This window comes from Eleutherodactylus coqui, chromosome 3, assembly GCF_035609145.1.
Source record: "Eleutherodactylus coqui strain aEleCoq1 chromosome 3, aEleCoq1.hap1, whole genome shotgun sequence".
NCBI classification, from domain to species: Eukaryota; Metazoa; Chordata; class Amphibia; order Anura; family Eleutherodactylidae; genus Eleutherodactylus; species Eleutherodactylus coqui.
In genome coordinates, this window is record NC_089839.1 from 303,132,380 (window position 1) to 303,148,452 (window position 16,073).

Sequence of the window (16,073 nt, forward strand, 5' to 3'; positions counted from 1 at the left end):
ATGGGAGATAAGCCCTTAACAGAGGAGTTTCTTCATCTTCTTGCCAATGAAATAAACATCAACACTCAGCCGATTTTGCATGTTTATGGTGGACTTGGTAGAAGTACATTGAATTGCCACTTCTTTAGAGACTATATCTAGTAGCGCTTTGCAGCTCCTTTGGCCTTCAAAACTGCAGCAGTTCATTGTGGCATCCAAATACAGGTACCAGAGGAAGCTGTGTGTGTCAAGAAAACCTTCCCCACACCATTACTCTTAGCTCCTCCAACCTCACAGGAATCGATTCATGCTGCTTGCGCCAAATTCTGACCTCCCATCAGCATGGGGCAACAGAAATTTAGATGCATCTGACCAGGAGATGTTTTTCCAGTGATACAATTTTTGCGCTCTTGCCCGCCGGAGTCTCGTCATTCTGTTTCTCTTAAACACAATGGAGCTGGAACCGGTCGTCTGCTGTTATAGTCCCTCCATGCTAAGGAACGGCAAATTGTGCATTAGGACATGTTTGTTGGAGCACCAGTGATGTATTCGGCTACTCTTGACTATGCAACACATGTCGGTCAGAAGGACTCCTGACATCCTCCTCCGACCCCTTTCGGTGATGAGTTGTTTCTGTCCACAGGATCCCCTTTCTCTGGATGTTTATTCTTGATCACACCATTCTCCACACCATTACATGAGAAAACCCCACGTGGTTGGCAGAGAAATCCCGGCCCGGCTAGTCTAGCACCGATGACCCGGCCTTGTTGGAAGTCACTCAGATCGGTGGATTTTTACATCTAATGTGGATTCACATTGAAACTGATCCACGGAAAACTCATTAGGTGGGATCATGGTGATAATTTCTGTACAGGGAAGCTCCAACCCTGAAAAGGCCGGGGGCAAATAAAATGGCCACACAAGAATATATACGACCTCCTTTGTACAATCTCGTTACTAGGGGATCTTTATCTTCCCAGTTTTGTAGATGATAGTCACATGGTATTATAGATTGGGTGGGTATGATCAGGACCTAAAAGGGTGGATTATCTGCACCTTATCAGAACTTTTAAACTTTATCCTAGTATATTAATCCATTTTCCGAGATAATTACTAAAATTGCAATGAAAATGGTCTAAAGAGGTGGTCATGTCAAAGAGAAACAATATACATGGGGTGTAAGGGAACTGCAATCTGTCACAGAAATATCTGGTTGAGCTTCCTAAGTGTCTTCTCAAAGAGGTGGTCTTTCCACGAGATGTATCTAGATGGCACCAACCGAATGTCAAACAGATCCAGGAAACCCCCTACATATGGCATCTTGACTTTATGGGCAATGAGTGGATTCTGGGCACCATGTAGGCACTAGGGTTGGGAAATGTAGGAAAAGGTGTGATGAGGGGTGGTATGAAGCAGCATCAGTATGGGGACATTCTAGAGATGTTGGGTTGCTCTTTCTGATGTGATTTAAGAGCTCTTCTGTGTGTTCTGAGCCAATCTTATGTATCCTTGTTCTGCTCACCTGGAGGAGAAGGTACAATGGTCTCCTCTCCTCCCTCTTCCCCTCTCACAGCACTGAGGCAGAGCTGCTGCTGTAGCCTCCCTTCCTCCCTGTCTAGTATCTACTGCTGTAGATTTGTCATATTTCTCTTTTTATGAGAGAACAGTTTTTGGAGCATATGCAGAGATAAGAGAGAGGGACTTTGGGCTACTGGAAGGTGAAGAAGATGCCGCTTCCCCTAAAGGTTTCATATGGTCAGGTGTACTACTGATATACAATGTAGTGCTTGTGATAACTTTCTGTACCTCAGTTTATTTGCCCTTTCAGTTGCTTTTCAATGGTTTAAAGGGGTTTTTCAGGCAGTGAGGTTGGAGTGGAAACCACTGCTCCGACTCCTGTGTAGTGGCCGGCGCTCGTAATTGCAGGCACAGCTCTCGTTGCAATCAATGAAACCCAGTCAAGTTCAACTTTGCTACATCTATTCTATAATAAATCATGTAGCAATTCATATTCTTGGAGCTAAATAGAAGCTAATGCTTCCACTCCCAGGATCCCCACATGTCCTGCGTACGCTGCGCTCAGTGACCCAACACAAGTGTGGATTACCCGCCTTTATTGTGTGTGTAGACTCAGAATATAGAAGCCTGTTTGTGTGGCGGTAATTATCTGCCTGTGCGCTGGTAAATGAGTCACCTAATTCTAGATTTAGCGTTCGGTGGAGACCACTATTAAGCTGGGGACAAAACAATCACATCTTTACTCCTCTGTTATTCTCCACCAACTCAGTAATTACCCGGCGGTATGCCGCGGATGACACATCGGAGCCGGATGCTGCATCTAGTTGTGACAAGTCAACCTGCAACTTGTCACAATTATTTACATCAATTGGATTCATTAGGAGATGCAGAGCATCGCGGCCTCCATGCCCCCCCCCCCCCCCTCCATTGTAGGACACACCTGGTGAAGGTGAACTGCATACCTAAAACGGGAGGCTTCACACTCGGGTGAAACTCACATCTGCATTCCAGTGCGATGCAATTTCTGCTGACAATTGCTGGGTTGAACCTGCAAGCGCCCGTGCAGCCTGACAATTAGTGCTATAACTCAAGAGTTAACGGCACTCATGTAAGGCCGGATTAGCGGGCGGGTACAAACTTTTTGCCCATAATACGCCGTGAATAGAACGCATTGTTTTCGATGGATTCGTTCACATGCGTGTATTTTGCGTGCGCAATTCCATCACACAAAAAACACGCAGCTTGTCCTATTTCCCTGCACATTTGCGCATATGAAACTAATTGGACTAATTCCCCATTTCACTGTATGCGGACTGCGGCTGCGGGTTTTTCGTGTGCACAAAAAGTACAGCAAAAACTGCAATAGTGCGCGCAAAAACACAACCACCTATGCGCAACAACGCAACGCAAATACATCAACGCCCGTGTGAATCCAGCTTTATAGCAGTCTTTGTAGGAAGGAAGAGGGGGGGAGCAAACCCGATGATGTTGGAGGCTTTGGTCTCAGGTGAATATCTAGAGATCAAAAGGCTTAGAGAAGGTTGCGAAAACTAGATGAATTGTGGCGCTGCTACCAACCAGAAGAGCCCACCGGCGGCGGCACGCCGGATATGTGACAAGGTAAGGGGAAAACACGGGTGACTCTACAGGAATGATAGCGGGACGGCAGGACGTAATATCCAACTCCTACTGTATTAGATAACTTAAAAACCAGCATAAAATACGCGTTTCACAAGGAGCCCCTTCATCAGCATCACATAGGGAGAAAAAAAAGATGTATTTTGCATCTTTTCTATAAACTCCAACTGTCGCTTATAGGTTTCTTTTTATGCTTATTTTATTTTATGCGTTTTAGTAAATTACCGTATTACAACATTATCTTACGTTATTTTAGTTCAACGATTGTTTCTACCTACATATGAACTCTTCATCAGCCTGCTGCAATGATAATGTTGCCATTCCGTCTTCGGTTTCGTAATCAAACATGATATCATTTGACATTTTTTCTTGAATTGCTCATTTATCATATACGTGATGCGGTGTGCCGTTTTATCAGTTATTCATCGCCTACTCATTCATTTATTGATTTCTCTCGATCATTTATTCATTCGCTCGCCTATTAAATGTGATTTTTTTTCTTGTTTCATTCTATCTGATTGCTTTTCCTGTCCTTCCACTTACAACACATCTATTGTACGTTACAATTATTTCCATGACCCTGGGATGGATCAGCGGATCATAAGTGACGCCCGCCAATCAACTATTGATGACCCATCCTGAGGACGAGCCATCAGCAGTCAAAGACAGTCAAGTTATATTTGCTAGAATTAGATGGCTCATAATGTAATCTTTGCAGCTCCTATGCATCTCCATGGTAACAGACTGCAAACAAAACCCATGTAGTCTGAAGCTGCAGTTATATTGCGGTCCATCTCTTCCCCTACTTCATGATGTCACAAATTTAGTAGGTTGTCAAGATTGAAAAGTGCAAGGATGGGAGCTACCACTCAGGATCAGACTTCATGGAGTATGTTTTTTGTCTGTTACCATGGAAATGCATAGGAGCTGCATACACACAACGACAGGAAATTCAGAATTGCTTTATTTTTATTGAAAATTAAAAACTGGTTACATATCCTTTAACCCTTTCCAATCCAGTGTCGGCCCTCGTCCAGCATTAAGATTTCCCTGTTTCTAGCAGTCCGATGTCGGAGGCTGTTCTGCATATGTATGTTGCCGTATATACCGGTAGGACAGGACTGTACAGGGAAGTCTTAGTATCGGAAGAGGGAAGATAGTGGATTGGAAATTGTTCATTTTTGAAAAATTGGTAATAAAATCACTATGACAGTTTATTTTAATGTGTTTCTGTTGAGTAATGCCAAGGAATGAGCTTTCCCACCCGAAATAACTAACAGTTGTGGAGTTTGCGGGGGGAGGGGGGGGGCAGGGAGATCGGATTGGAAAGATGAGGAGAATGAAATGCTTTTTACAGCCATGATTTGGTCACATCGTCCTATTTAGTTACATACTAATGATTTGCTGCTGTCTGGTGTTTGACAGGCGGACCCGCATCCGGAAAAGGAACGCAGTGCGAGAAGATAGCGCAGAGATACAACCTCACATACTTGTCGGTAGCCGATCTCCTGCAGACCGAGCTCACAGCGGCCTCCGAGAGGAGCAAACTGATAAAGGATCTCATCCAACACGGGAGCCCAGTGCCGATGGTATGTGGAAGCGGCTGTACATGTAGACCTTATGTACATACTAACAGCGGATTGAAGGGGAAGTCCAATAATATTGAATGAAGGGTGTTTATTACTATGTAGTTTCTAACTTTAAGCCTGGGTTCACACGGGACGGATTCCCGTTGGAAATCTTGCAGTTTGGCCGCAACAAAAACCGCGAGATTTCCGCCGGGAGAACCGCCGCGGAAAAAGCCGCGGCGGCTTTGAAGCGGCCCGGCCGCTCGCTCTTTCGCTGCGGCCAGCGCTCCCATAGAGGAGAGCGCGGCCGCAGTGGAATGAAACAAAGAATGGACATGCTGCATATTCCGAAGCCGCGGCTGCGCCGGCCGCAGCCGCGGTTCCAGCTGGACTTACCCCAGCGGATTGGCCGTCCCGTGTGGACGAGATTTCTGAGAAATCTCGTCCACATGGCTGGCTAATCCCGAGATTAGCTGCCGCGGGCGGATTTGCCGCAGCGAGATTCCGTGCGGCAAAACCACGGCAAATCCGCCCCGTGTGAACCCAGGCTAAAGTGCATTTTCACCGTTGGTCAACATTTTAGATTTTTTTTTAAAGAATTAATCTACATACAAAGTTCTGTAGCTTTATAGATATATAGTCCTGAGTTAAAGCCAAGCCAAGAGTTGCATTCACAGGCTCCATCAGCAGAATAGTGAGTGCAGCTCTGGAGTATAATACAGGATGTAACTTAGAATCAGGGCAGGATAAGTAATGTATGTACACAGTGACTCCACCAGCAGAATAGTGAGTGCAGCTCTGGAGTATAATACAGGATGTAACTCAGGAGCAGTACAGGATAAGTAATGTATGTACACAGTGACTCCATCAGCAGAATAGTGAGTACAGCTCTGGAGTATAATGCAGGATGTAACTCAGGATCAGTACAGGATAAGTAATGTATGTACACAGTGACTCCACCAGCAGAATGGTGAGTGCAGCTCTGGAGTATATTACAGGATATAACTCTGGATCAGTACAGGATAAGTAATGTATGTACACAGTGACTCCACCAGCAGAATAGTGAGTGCAGCTCTGGAGTATAATACAGGAGGTAACTCAGGATCAGTATATGATAAGTAATGTATGTACACAGTGACACCACCAGCAGAATAGTGAGTGCAGCTCTGGAGTATAATACAGGATGTAACCCAGGATCACTACAAGATAAGTAATATATATACACTGTGATTCCACCAGCAGAATAGCGAGTGCAGCTCTGAAGTTTAATGCAGGATGTAGCTCAGAATCAGTACAGGATAAGTAATGTATGTACACAGTGACTTCAGCAGCAGAATAGTGAGTGCAGCTCTGGAGTATAATACAGGATGTAACTCAGGAGCAGTACAGGATAAGTAATGTATGTTTACAGTGATTCCACCAGCAGAATAGTGAGTGCAGCTCTGGAGTATAATACAGGATGTAACTCAGGAGCAGTACAGGATAAGTAATGTATGTTTACAGTGATTCCACCAGCAGAATAGTGAGTGCAGCTCTGGAGTATAATACAGGATGTAACACAGGATCAGTACAGGATAGGTAATATATGTACACAGTGACTTCACCAGCAGAATAGTGAGTGCAGCTCTGGAGTATAATACAGGATGTAACTCAGGCTCAGTAGAGGATAAGTAATGTATGTACACAGTGACTCCACTAGCAGAACAGTGAGTGCAGTTCTGGAGTATAATACAGGATGTAACTCAGGATCAGGACAGGATAAGTAATATTTGTACACAGTGACTCCACCAGCAGAACAGTGAGTGCAGCTCTGGAGTATAATACAGGATGTAACTCAGGATCAGGACAGGATAAGTAATGTTTGTACACAGTGACTCCACCAGCAGAATAGTGAGTGCAGCTCTGGAGTATAATACAGGATGTAACTCAGGATCAGTAATTTATATACACAGTGACTCATATGCGGGGAGGAGGGGGAGGGGGAGTCGGAGGAAAAGTCAATTGGCATCCAGTCTTATCATACAAGGTCCTAACTTCCAGACATGAAATACATTAGTGAAATCGCTGTGCAGCAGAAAGGTTATGGAGATAACGACAGCCGTGGCGCAGTGGATGGTGGCCTCGCTTTTCATGCATTCATACATCTTGATGATAATAATTCACTGAGGGTCCTTTATAAGAGAGAGAAGTAACCCGATGCTGGAATGCTGCCGTCTCAGAATAAGCTTTATTCTGTAGCAAATGCTTATATATGGCGGACGCGCATGGAAGACGTCAGCAAACTCTTCGGGATATCTTCAGGTCTGTCATATTCAATGACTTGGTTTTGGGGAAGGAATCATTGTTCCTTCTAATGTGAGCTATCCAGATGTTATATGGTTAACGGCTGGGCTGGCATAAAATTATACCAGAAATCTACCCAGCTACTTGTTAGCATAGATTTCTGTGTTGGCACATGGAGCAGCCGAGATGCATGAGCCTCTTCATATACTAGTTGCCCCGTGTGCCGACGATGATAACGCAAAGACCGCCGTATGAAATATGGTCTTAATAAATCTCCCTCAAAGTGCCCCTATAAGCAATACTAGTTCAAACACGCCCATAAACAGTGCCAGCCAGAGATTGGCACCCTAAGCAATAACAGCCAGAGTGCCCCCATAACCTGTAACAGGGAGCACCCCCATAAATAAATCTTAGCGAGTCCCCCATAACAGTAACAGTCACAAGCTTCTATGCTCAGTAAGAACCCACAAGATTTCACATAACAGGTGACAGCCAGGGAGCCCCTACAGACAGTATCAGCTGGAGTGTGCCCCCATAGTAAGTATAATCAGGGAGTGCCCCGATATTAGCCGGAGTATGGCTGATTCTTGATGATCAGACTGCTGCTCTGTGGGGGTCTCACTCGCCTCTGTTGGGGTTCAGGAGGTCCCCCAATCGCTATAATAAAGAGTTTTGGACATTCCATGCATTGTGGATGTGCGGTGTGAGTGAAGCGTTCCTCGCTGCGTAGCGTTTCCTTCGTTCTGCGTTTCTTCTAGTCACCTTGAAGAGCTTTATAAAAGTACATGATCCTAAACCTGCGATGATCCCCCTTTTAAATGGCCTTCCTAGGTGACAGCGGTGCTCTCTGCCGGGAGATCTCCTTTGTGTACAGCGGGGGGCGCAATCTTCAGCTTGTCTGCGTGAGCGCTCCGAAAATGCTGCGCAGAACGATTTAGTTCTCTCTGCAACAAAGTGGATCTTTATGTGTATGTGGCATCACAAACTGTGGCTGAGAGCCGCCATTACCGCTCCGCTGGGGGTGTCACCCACATTCACCAGACCCCTGTAAGGCGAATCTATCTAGTTGTGCAGTGATACCACTGTAATATTACGGTATATCTAGGTAGACGGCCGATATGGACCCCATTATCGTTTGTACGGGGATGACGACTGCGGAGTTATTGTTCTGTTTCTCCGCTTGCTGCGATCCGCCACAAAGAGCCGGAAAGTAAAGATTCAAGTCTGAAAACTGCTGGACACTTCAAGCTCCTTCAGCTTTGGTCCGACATTGTTGACACTTGAGGCCGATACTCTATTATATACCTCACCTCAATCTGATGGTCATACACGGTTACACTTTAACCCCTTAAGGACGCATCCGATTTTGGCCATTAAGATGCAAAAAAAATATATTTTTTTCAATGCCATAACTTCGTGATATTTCTGTCACATTGTTATTATTTTTACATTGTTGCATTCAAAATCCCATAACTTTTTTTATTTTTTGATCACTTTTATTTCATTTGGGAGGCATAATGAACAACGTAAGCATTTCGCCTCTGTTTTTTCAGCTTTTTGTATGGTTTTGCTGTGCAGAATAAATAGTGTCTTCGATTTATTGTACAGGTCATTACGGATACGATGACACCAAATATGTGGGATTTAATTTTTTTTATATATATATATACCAATGGGGAACGCACAAAAAGGTCTTTTTTGTTATTTCTCTTCTTATGTGTTTTTTTTTTTTTAAACTCATTTTATTGAGAAGTGAACAACATGTCAAATAACAAAAGAAAAACGTTTGCAGTACAGAGTCATGCATATGGGTTGGAGGCCAGTCGGCCATACAGCTTATAGTGTATACAAAATCCGATGCTTTTCGCAAGTGGGAGACGGAGAGAGAAAAGGGATGAATACAGGGAGGTGATGAGAGTTTGTTGAAGGGGAGGGGTAGTACGATGGGGTGCATAGTGGAGGGCATATGTCTGGTGTAGGAGTATACTTATAGGCATATATGCGCATTCGCATATAAGTGCGGCTATGGGAGAAGAACATCGTAGTATAGATCAGGGTTGGGGGGGAGGGGTTCTCCGGTGTGGTCCCCCAGGCGGGCGGCCAGACGTCCCCGACCCGACTACAGCACTGTTAGACCCCTAACGTCGTCCGCGTAGTGCTGTTATGGCCACGGTAAGTGGTTGCGGAGGAAACAAGGTTAGCAGTGAATCGCACCATTGGCCCCACACTTTTTCAAATTTGTCCGGACATTTACGTGCTTTGTAAACTAGGTTGTTATAGGGTATAGTTGAGTTAGTAATTTTTCTCCATAATGCCAGGGTCGGGCCCCTCCGGTCCATCCATCTCAGTGCGATAACTTTTCTAGCTAGAAATAGGACTTCTCGTAAGAAGATTCTGTCATAATGTTGCCATTGCTCTTCGTCAAGAATGCCAAATAGGCATATTTCTGGGGTGATGGGAACCGGGATGTCAAGGACCGCTGAGAGCAAGTTGATGACCTCGCCCCAGTATATCTGGACTGTCGGGCAGTCCCAAATCATGTGCCAGAAATCGGCGTACGTGCATGTACATCGGATGCATTGCGTGGATGGGGTCCTGCCCATATTATATAGTCTTGCCGGGGTAAGATAGCATTGATGGACTATATATAGTTGGGTCATTTTGTTGTTTGCTAAAGGTGAGACCGATAAAGGTGATTCTAGGACTTCTTGAAATGTTTCTTCCGTCAATGTTGGGATTAAGGATTTCCATTTAGTTAGGGGGGAATCTCTCGAGCCGCTTTTGAAGTTGTTAAGTGTGAGTACAGTGTTGAGATGAGTCCCCGGGGGCCTTGTGATCGTAGTATTCCTATTAGTGGGTAATGGGATATGGTGCAGTTCGCTGGGGGGAACTGCGTCTGGAGCGCGTGCCGAATCTGCAGGTATTTGTAGAAATGGGTTCGGGGTATTTGATATTGGTTCTGCAATTGCTCAAAGGATAGTAGAACATTAGAGTTGTACAAGTCGCCCAGGCTAACAATCCCGTACTGTTCCCATGTCTCCAAATCAATCAGTGGCAGTAGTTCCCTCAGCCCAGAATTTCTCCACAGGGGCATATCTGCGATTATGTCGAGGAACCCGCTCACCTCTCTGGCCCGTCGCCAAACTCGCATAGCCAGTTTGTGAATAGGTAGCATCTTACCCCTCACCGGGGTGGGGAACTCCAGCACCGGCCATAGGTTGGGGATATATGAGGTATGAGCCAGGTGGTACTCCGAGTTGGGCAGTGGGCCTTCACTCAGCTAGCATTTTAGGTGGAGCAATTGACCAGCTATGTAATATAGAAATAAGTCTGGGAGTGCCGACCCGGCACTATACTTGGGTCTCTGGAGTGTAGAGAGTTTAAGCTTTGGGCGAGAGCTTCCCCATATGAAAGAAGACATAAGAGAGTTTATAGTCCGAAAGAATCTCATCGGGACTGGCGCTGGGATGTGCTGCAGGATGTAAAGACATTTGGGTAGGACTATCATTTTAATTAGGTTAATACGGCCTGCAACCGACAGGGGCAGCGATCCCCAGACTTTAAACTTAGACCTACAAAGGTCCAGCAGGGGAAATACGTTCAAGTCCAGGGTCCGGCTAGTTGTGTTAGTGATTTGAACTCCTAAATATTTAAAGTCATTGGAGACCTGTAGGCCACAGAGTGAGTCTGTGAGCCGCAGGGGGTTCTGCACAGAGATTGGCATTAGGGCAGATTTTGTCCAATTAATGTGTAGACCTGAGTAAAGTCCAAATTTATTAATGATGTCCATAGCGCGGGGCAGGGAGATCATCGGGTCAGACATAAAGAGCATGAGGTCGTCGGCATATAGCCCTACTCGGTCCTCCCTATCTCCTATTACGATTGCGCGATAGATTGGGCATGTCCTGAGCATAATGGCCAGTGGCTCCATAGCCAGGGCGAAAAGAAGTGGGGAGAGAGGGCATCCCTGTCTCGTACCCCTGAACAGGGGGAAGTATGGAGAACAGGTGCCATTCATTGAAATTGCCGCCACGGGCGTTATATATATTAGGGAGATCCATTGAATGAATCTGTCTCCGAACCCAAATCTCTTCAGTACCTGGAGTAGGAAGGGCCATTCGATGGAGTCAAAGGCTTTGGCGGCGTCCAGTGAGGCTAAGGCCCAGTCCATCTCCCTCTCCGATCCAACCTGTGTTACTACCTGAACTCGCCTTAGGTTTTCTCTCGTAGATTTGCCCGGCATGAAGCCGGTTTGATCTGGATGTATCAGATCTAGGATGATGTTATTAAGGGGCCGGCCCAACATTTTAGTTAGGAGTTTATAGTCTGAGTTGAGGAGGGAGATGGGCCTGTAGGATCCACAGTCTAGCGCATCCTTCCCTGGTTTTAGGATGAGTACGATAGTTGCCTCGTAGAAGGATGGGGGCAGGGAATTGTTACTATAGGCCGCGTTGTATGTCGCCAGTAATGTGGGTAAAAGGAGTTCTTGATACCTTGTGTAGACTTCTATTGGTAGGCCATCCTGGGGCTTTACCGCTGGACATCTCCCTGAGAGCTTCTGTAAGTTCAGTCAATGTAAATGGGGCATCTATTAGTGTCTGCTGGTCCAGGGTAAGTGTGGGGAAATTAGGGTTTGATAGAAAGCTCTTGAGTTCTTGTTGCGTGGTGTGGAGTCCAGTGGCATACAGCTCACTATAGAAACGCTGAAATCGCGCTCCTATTGATTTCTTTTCGTGAAGGATCTCACCTGTCTCGGACACGATACGAAGTATCGATGGTGATGCCGAGTTTTGGTGTACTAGATGGGCTAGTAAGCTACTGGACTGATTGCCAAGTTCGTAGAATCATTGTTTTACAAAGAAGGATGCTCTACGGGCTTTTTCTTGTAAGTGAATTAGGTATTGCCTTCCCTGTCTTAGCGATTGTTCTCTGTGTTCGTCGGATGGGGCCGCAATGTAGGTTGCCTCTAGGCGCAGGTATTGGGATGCCATCTCGCGTTCTAGTATAGAAGATTCCCTTTTTATGTACGAGATGGATGATTTTAAAGCGCCTCGTAAAAAGGCCTTTAGTGTCTCCCACAGCAATGTCGGGTCGACGTCTGGCTGATTCAATTCCAGGAAGGTAGCGAGCTGGTCATGGATCCTGTTGTTTGTGCCAAACTGGCTTAACCAGAATGGATGTACCCGCCAACTATGCAGATATGCACGTGCGTCTGATGTAGAAATTTCTGTGTATATGGGGGAGTGGTCTGATATGCCCCTGGGAAGATACTCAATGTGGGTCTTATGTGTTTTTTAACACAACTGTTAATTTTTCTTTAAACATTTTTATGTCCCTGTAGGGGATTCTAACCATAAAAGCTATGATGACAATGATAATGCATTGCAGTACTGTTGTACTGCAGTGCCTTATGCAATCATGTGCAATGGTGAGCCGGGACATCAGTGTCTTGCATCCGGTCGCCATTACAACCTATCAGCTTGCCACTATTATGTCACATTAAATACCACCCTGCTAGTACGTAAAGTTATGTCCTGTAGCATTAAGGTGTTAAAAAGGGGTTCTGGAGGTGATCATTGGCGGAGTCTTTGACATTTTCGCTAATCTTCAGCCCATCCAAACAGTAGTTCCCCACTCAATATAAGTGTAGTGTACAGGAGTTGTACACTCCATAAAAGTTATGTGGTACTTCTTTAATGTATGTATGACTTTAATAGGCTCAAGTTTGCTTGTGTTGTCACTCATTTCATGCTTAGAACCCCATCCTAGGCTTATTGGTGGGTTAGATAGCTAGGAGAGAGCTGTTCTAGGATTTGGGGATAAGTCACACTCACGGTTTGGCTTAGGAGAAGCAGGTAAAAGGAGGGAGGGGAGGAGTCTAAGGGAGTCAGATCAGGGTGGGAGAATATAGATAGGAGAGAAGACGTAACATCAAGAGGAAGCCAGTGCGGTGAGAAGGAGAAAAAGTGTACAAATGGAGTATTGTTTAAAGAGGAAAAGAATCAGTTTAAGCAAACACAGAAGCAAGAAAGGACAGCTTGAGCAAATAGTAACTAAAAGAAAGAAAATAAATGATTCCTACTTGAAGGAATAGAAGAGAAAAAGAGAAGCAGGAGGGCAAGGCATGAGGGATAGAAAGCAATCCTGTGCTTATCACTTAATAAACTGCCATAGCCTTCAGATGGGTTCTCTGTACTTACGACCTGCATATTGAAAGGAAATGAATATCTACCTCAAGTAACAAAGTAACGTGCAACGTATGAAGTTATGGAATCTGCTCATCTGTGAATAAACTGTCCTCCGGAATCAAAGTTTAATCCTGCCCCCTGGAGTCCCTTCTCACCACCATAACATCTGCACTGAGGTACCACACTACACTCCAGGGGAAAGGACAAATTCCTTTTATTTTATTTTTCACGTTTTTATTATTATTTTGTTGGGCACGGGTCTCGGCCTGTAAACAGACTGGCATCACGAACTTGACAAATTACCATCTTACCCTATCTGACTTTACGGGTAGCTCAAAGAGCCCAAAAACTAATTTATTATTTTTCAACTTTGTACCACCCTTCTGCTAGCGTGGGAAAGCAGCAGAGCCCCTGTGACTACCACCATTGCTGCCCACCCCACCGCGGTCTGGCATGCTGCATAGGGAAGATGTGTGAGTGGCTGCTCATCAGTACCATGCACATGTGCTATCTGCTCCTCCGTTCAGCAGTTTGGCTGCCTCCACGTTGAGGGATGTGTTGTCTATCCCTGCCCTCTTGTATCAGTATATCAGTAAGTATATAGCCACTCTCTGGGATTTTTTTTTTGCCTGTTATTCCACAGAATTAATGATTTCACCAATTTACCTCCTCGCTGCTATTATTTTTGAAGACTCCCCTTTCAATTAATGATGCAATCACTCAGACTGAGCGGCGCATCCTAATTGTTGTCTCTGTTCTTTCGATTACTGTCTCACGTACAAATAAATATCACTTCTACCCAAAACTGTGATTTATCAAGTTAATGATGTTGGACTGCTATTTTTTTGAACACTACTGCATGTAGGGTGTACGCCCAGAAAACGAAACCCACGTTTTTTGGAAGACGTCAATGATATAATGTCCTCCTCCGATCATCACATGTCTAATGCATCAGAACATTTAGTTTTATGTCATCACAGATCTGTGTCCTCTTTAAGGCTTTTTGGCATCTATGCTAATAGCGACTATAGCGAGATTACACAGAAAGAACAATGCTCTATAGAAGATGGAATACTGAGCTTTAATGAGGCCAAGTCATTAACCCCTTAGTGACCACCGATACACATTTTTGCTGACCTGCCCATCTTTTTAGGTTGATGGCTTGGCAGACTACTGACGGCCAGGCTCCTGTTCTAACAGCCAGTATTGGAAAAGCCTCAGATCCAGGCAGTTTAACCCCTTACATGCTACAATCAATAGCAACCGCAGCAAGACCGAAGATAACGGGGAGGGGTTCTTTCTGTTACTCATTGGTACACGCTAAAACCGTACATGTGATCAAACCCATTAAAATCAATGGGTTCTATTCACTGCGTATTGTGCATGCAAATTTTGCAGTGTAAGAGGCAGCGCAAATGTGTTGGTGTGAATAAGCCCTAAGGACACAGTAATGCGCCAGAAACACATCTGAAAAAGTTTCTTGAAGTGGAGGTCAACATGTTTTTAATATTTACAAAACAAAGTCAGATTTTAGGATTTTCTAAGTTTCGGGATGTATTGGAGCTTTTTGTACAACTACAATACTATCCCTAAGGACAAAACGAAGAATCTAAAGACATAGAATGATTTTCAGATTTCACCACCAAAAAAGTATTTTGTTCATGTCTGGCAGTGGAGGGTCTCCATAGAATCCATTTTTGCCTTTTTGCAGCCTTTCTTTCTGCTCGTTAGGCCCCATAGACGATAGACGTTAGACTTTGACAGGAGCGGCAGCTCTCATGTAATCGGGCAAATCCCCAATAGTTGTCTGTGAAAAGATGGATCTCGCATGTTGAATTTCAACGACTACCCGATTGTTTTATCGCCCTCGGAGACGAGCCACCGCCAGAGCTGTCTGTCTTCATCTTCATAAGCATTGTGTACAGCACGGAAGACCGTTCCCTGAACCTTGTCAATAGTACATCTGCCCCATATGTGATTCATAATCAGCGGTTTTTGAAATAGCACTGAAATTCTGGGCTGGATGTTAGTTGTAGGCCGATAGGGAAACGTGAAGCGCCCTACACACAGTAAGGTTTTTTAATTTGCAATTTTTTTGTATTTTTTTTCTGGCATTTTTGTATAGACTTCTCTATAGGAAAAAAAAACGCCAGAAAAAAAAAATGTGTGAATTAAAAAAAATGCCATCCAAAAAAAGCCTCTAAAAGCTGAAAGTAGCAAATCAGTAACAAAAATCCTAACTTTTCTTTTTTTATAAGTACATTTTTAGGGACAAAAAAAAGTCACATATAAAGTGTTTGTATGAAGGAAGCCTCGGGGTGTTTTCACACGTACCGGAATATTCCGCAACACACAGCGAAATATTCCGCAACACACAGCGAAATATTCCACCTTGCTGAAAAATCCACTCCAAAATCTGTATATTAGTCAAGCAGATTTGCAAATGGCCAAATTCCATCACACATCCATGGCAGAATATTCCAGTATGTATTGATAGCCCCTTATAATGCCGTTTTTTTTCCTGCTCTGATGGAATTTCTTGGCCAGTAATCAAATGAGCTGTGAAGTAGCGCAATCAGCTGTCCATTAGGGACAGTGACATCTCTGAGACCGGTCTGTCCAGTGCTTACCGGTCCATTACTGAGAGAATTAGGGAATCCCAGTTAAGCCTATTACCATATGCTATTAATACAATTACTAGAAGTCTCCCTGTGCCCCCTAGTGCAAGACCATATAAACTTACAATACACAAGTAATGCAGTGTACTATCCTAGCAATCAAACAATCGCACCTCGAGGGACTAAAAAGCTGTGTAAAAAAAAGTTCAAATGAACTGTGAAGTAGCGCAGTCAGGTGTCTATCAGGGGCAGTGACATCTCTGTGAGACCGGTCTCTCCAG

The 16,073-nt window shown here is 44.6% G+C and overlaps 1 protein-coding gene across 1 annotated transcript in view; it reads left to right on the forward strand.

The window, feature by feature from the left end:
* The window catches only part of AK5 (adenylate kinase 5), a 180,219-nt gene that overhangs the window by 144,141 nt on the left and 20,005 nt on the right, over positions 1-16,073 (forward strand). The window contains exon 11 of the mRNA XM_066597808.1: positions 4,561-4,724. Within this exon, the coding sequence (XP_066453905.1) occupies positions 4,561-4,724 (164 nt within the window). The remainder of the gene's footprint in view (positions 1-4,560; positions 4,725-16,073) is intronic.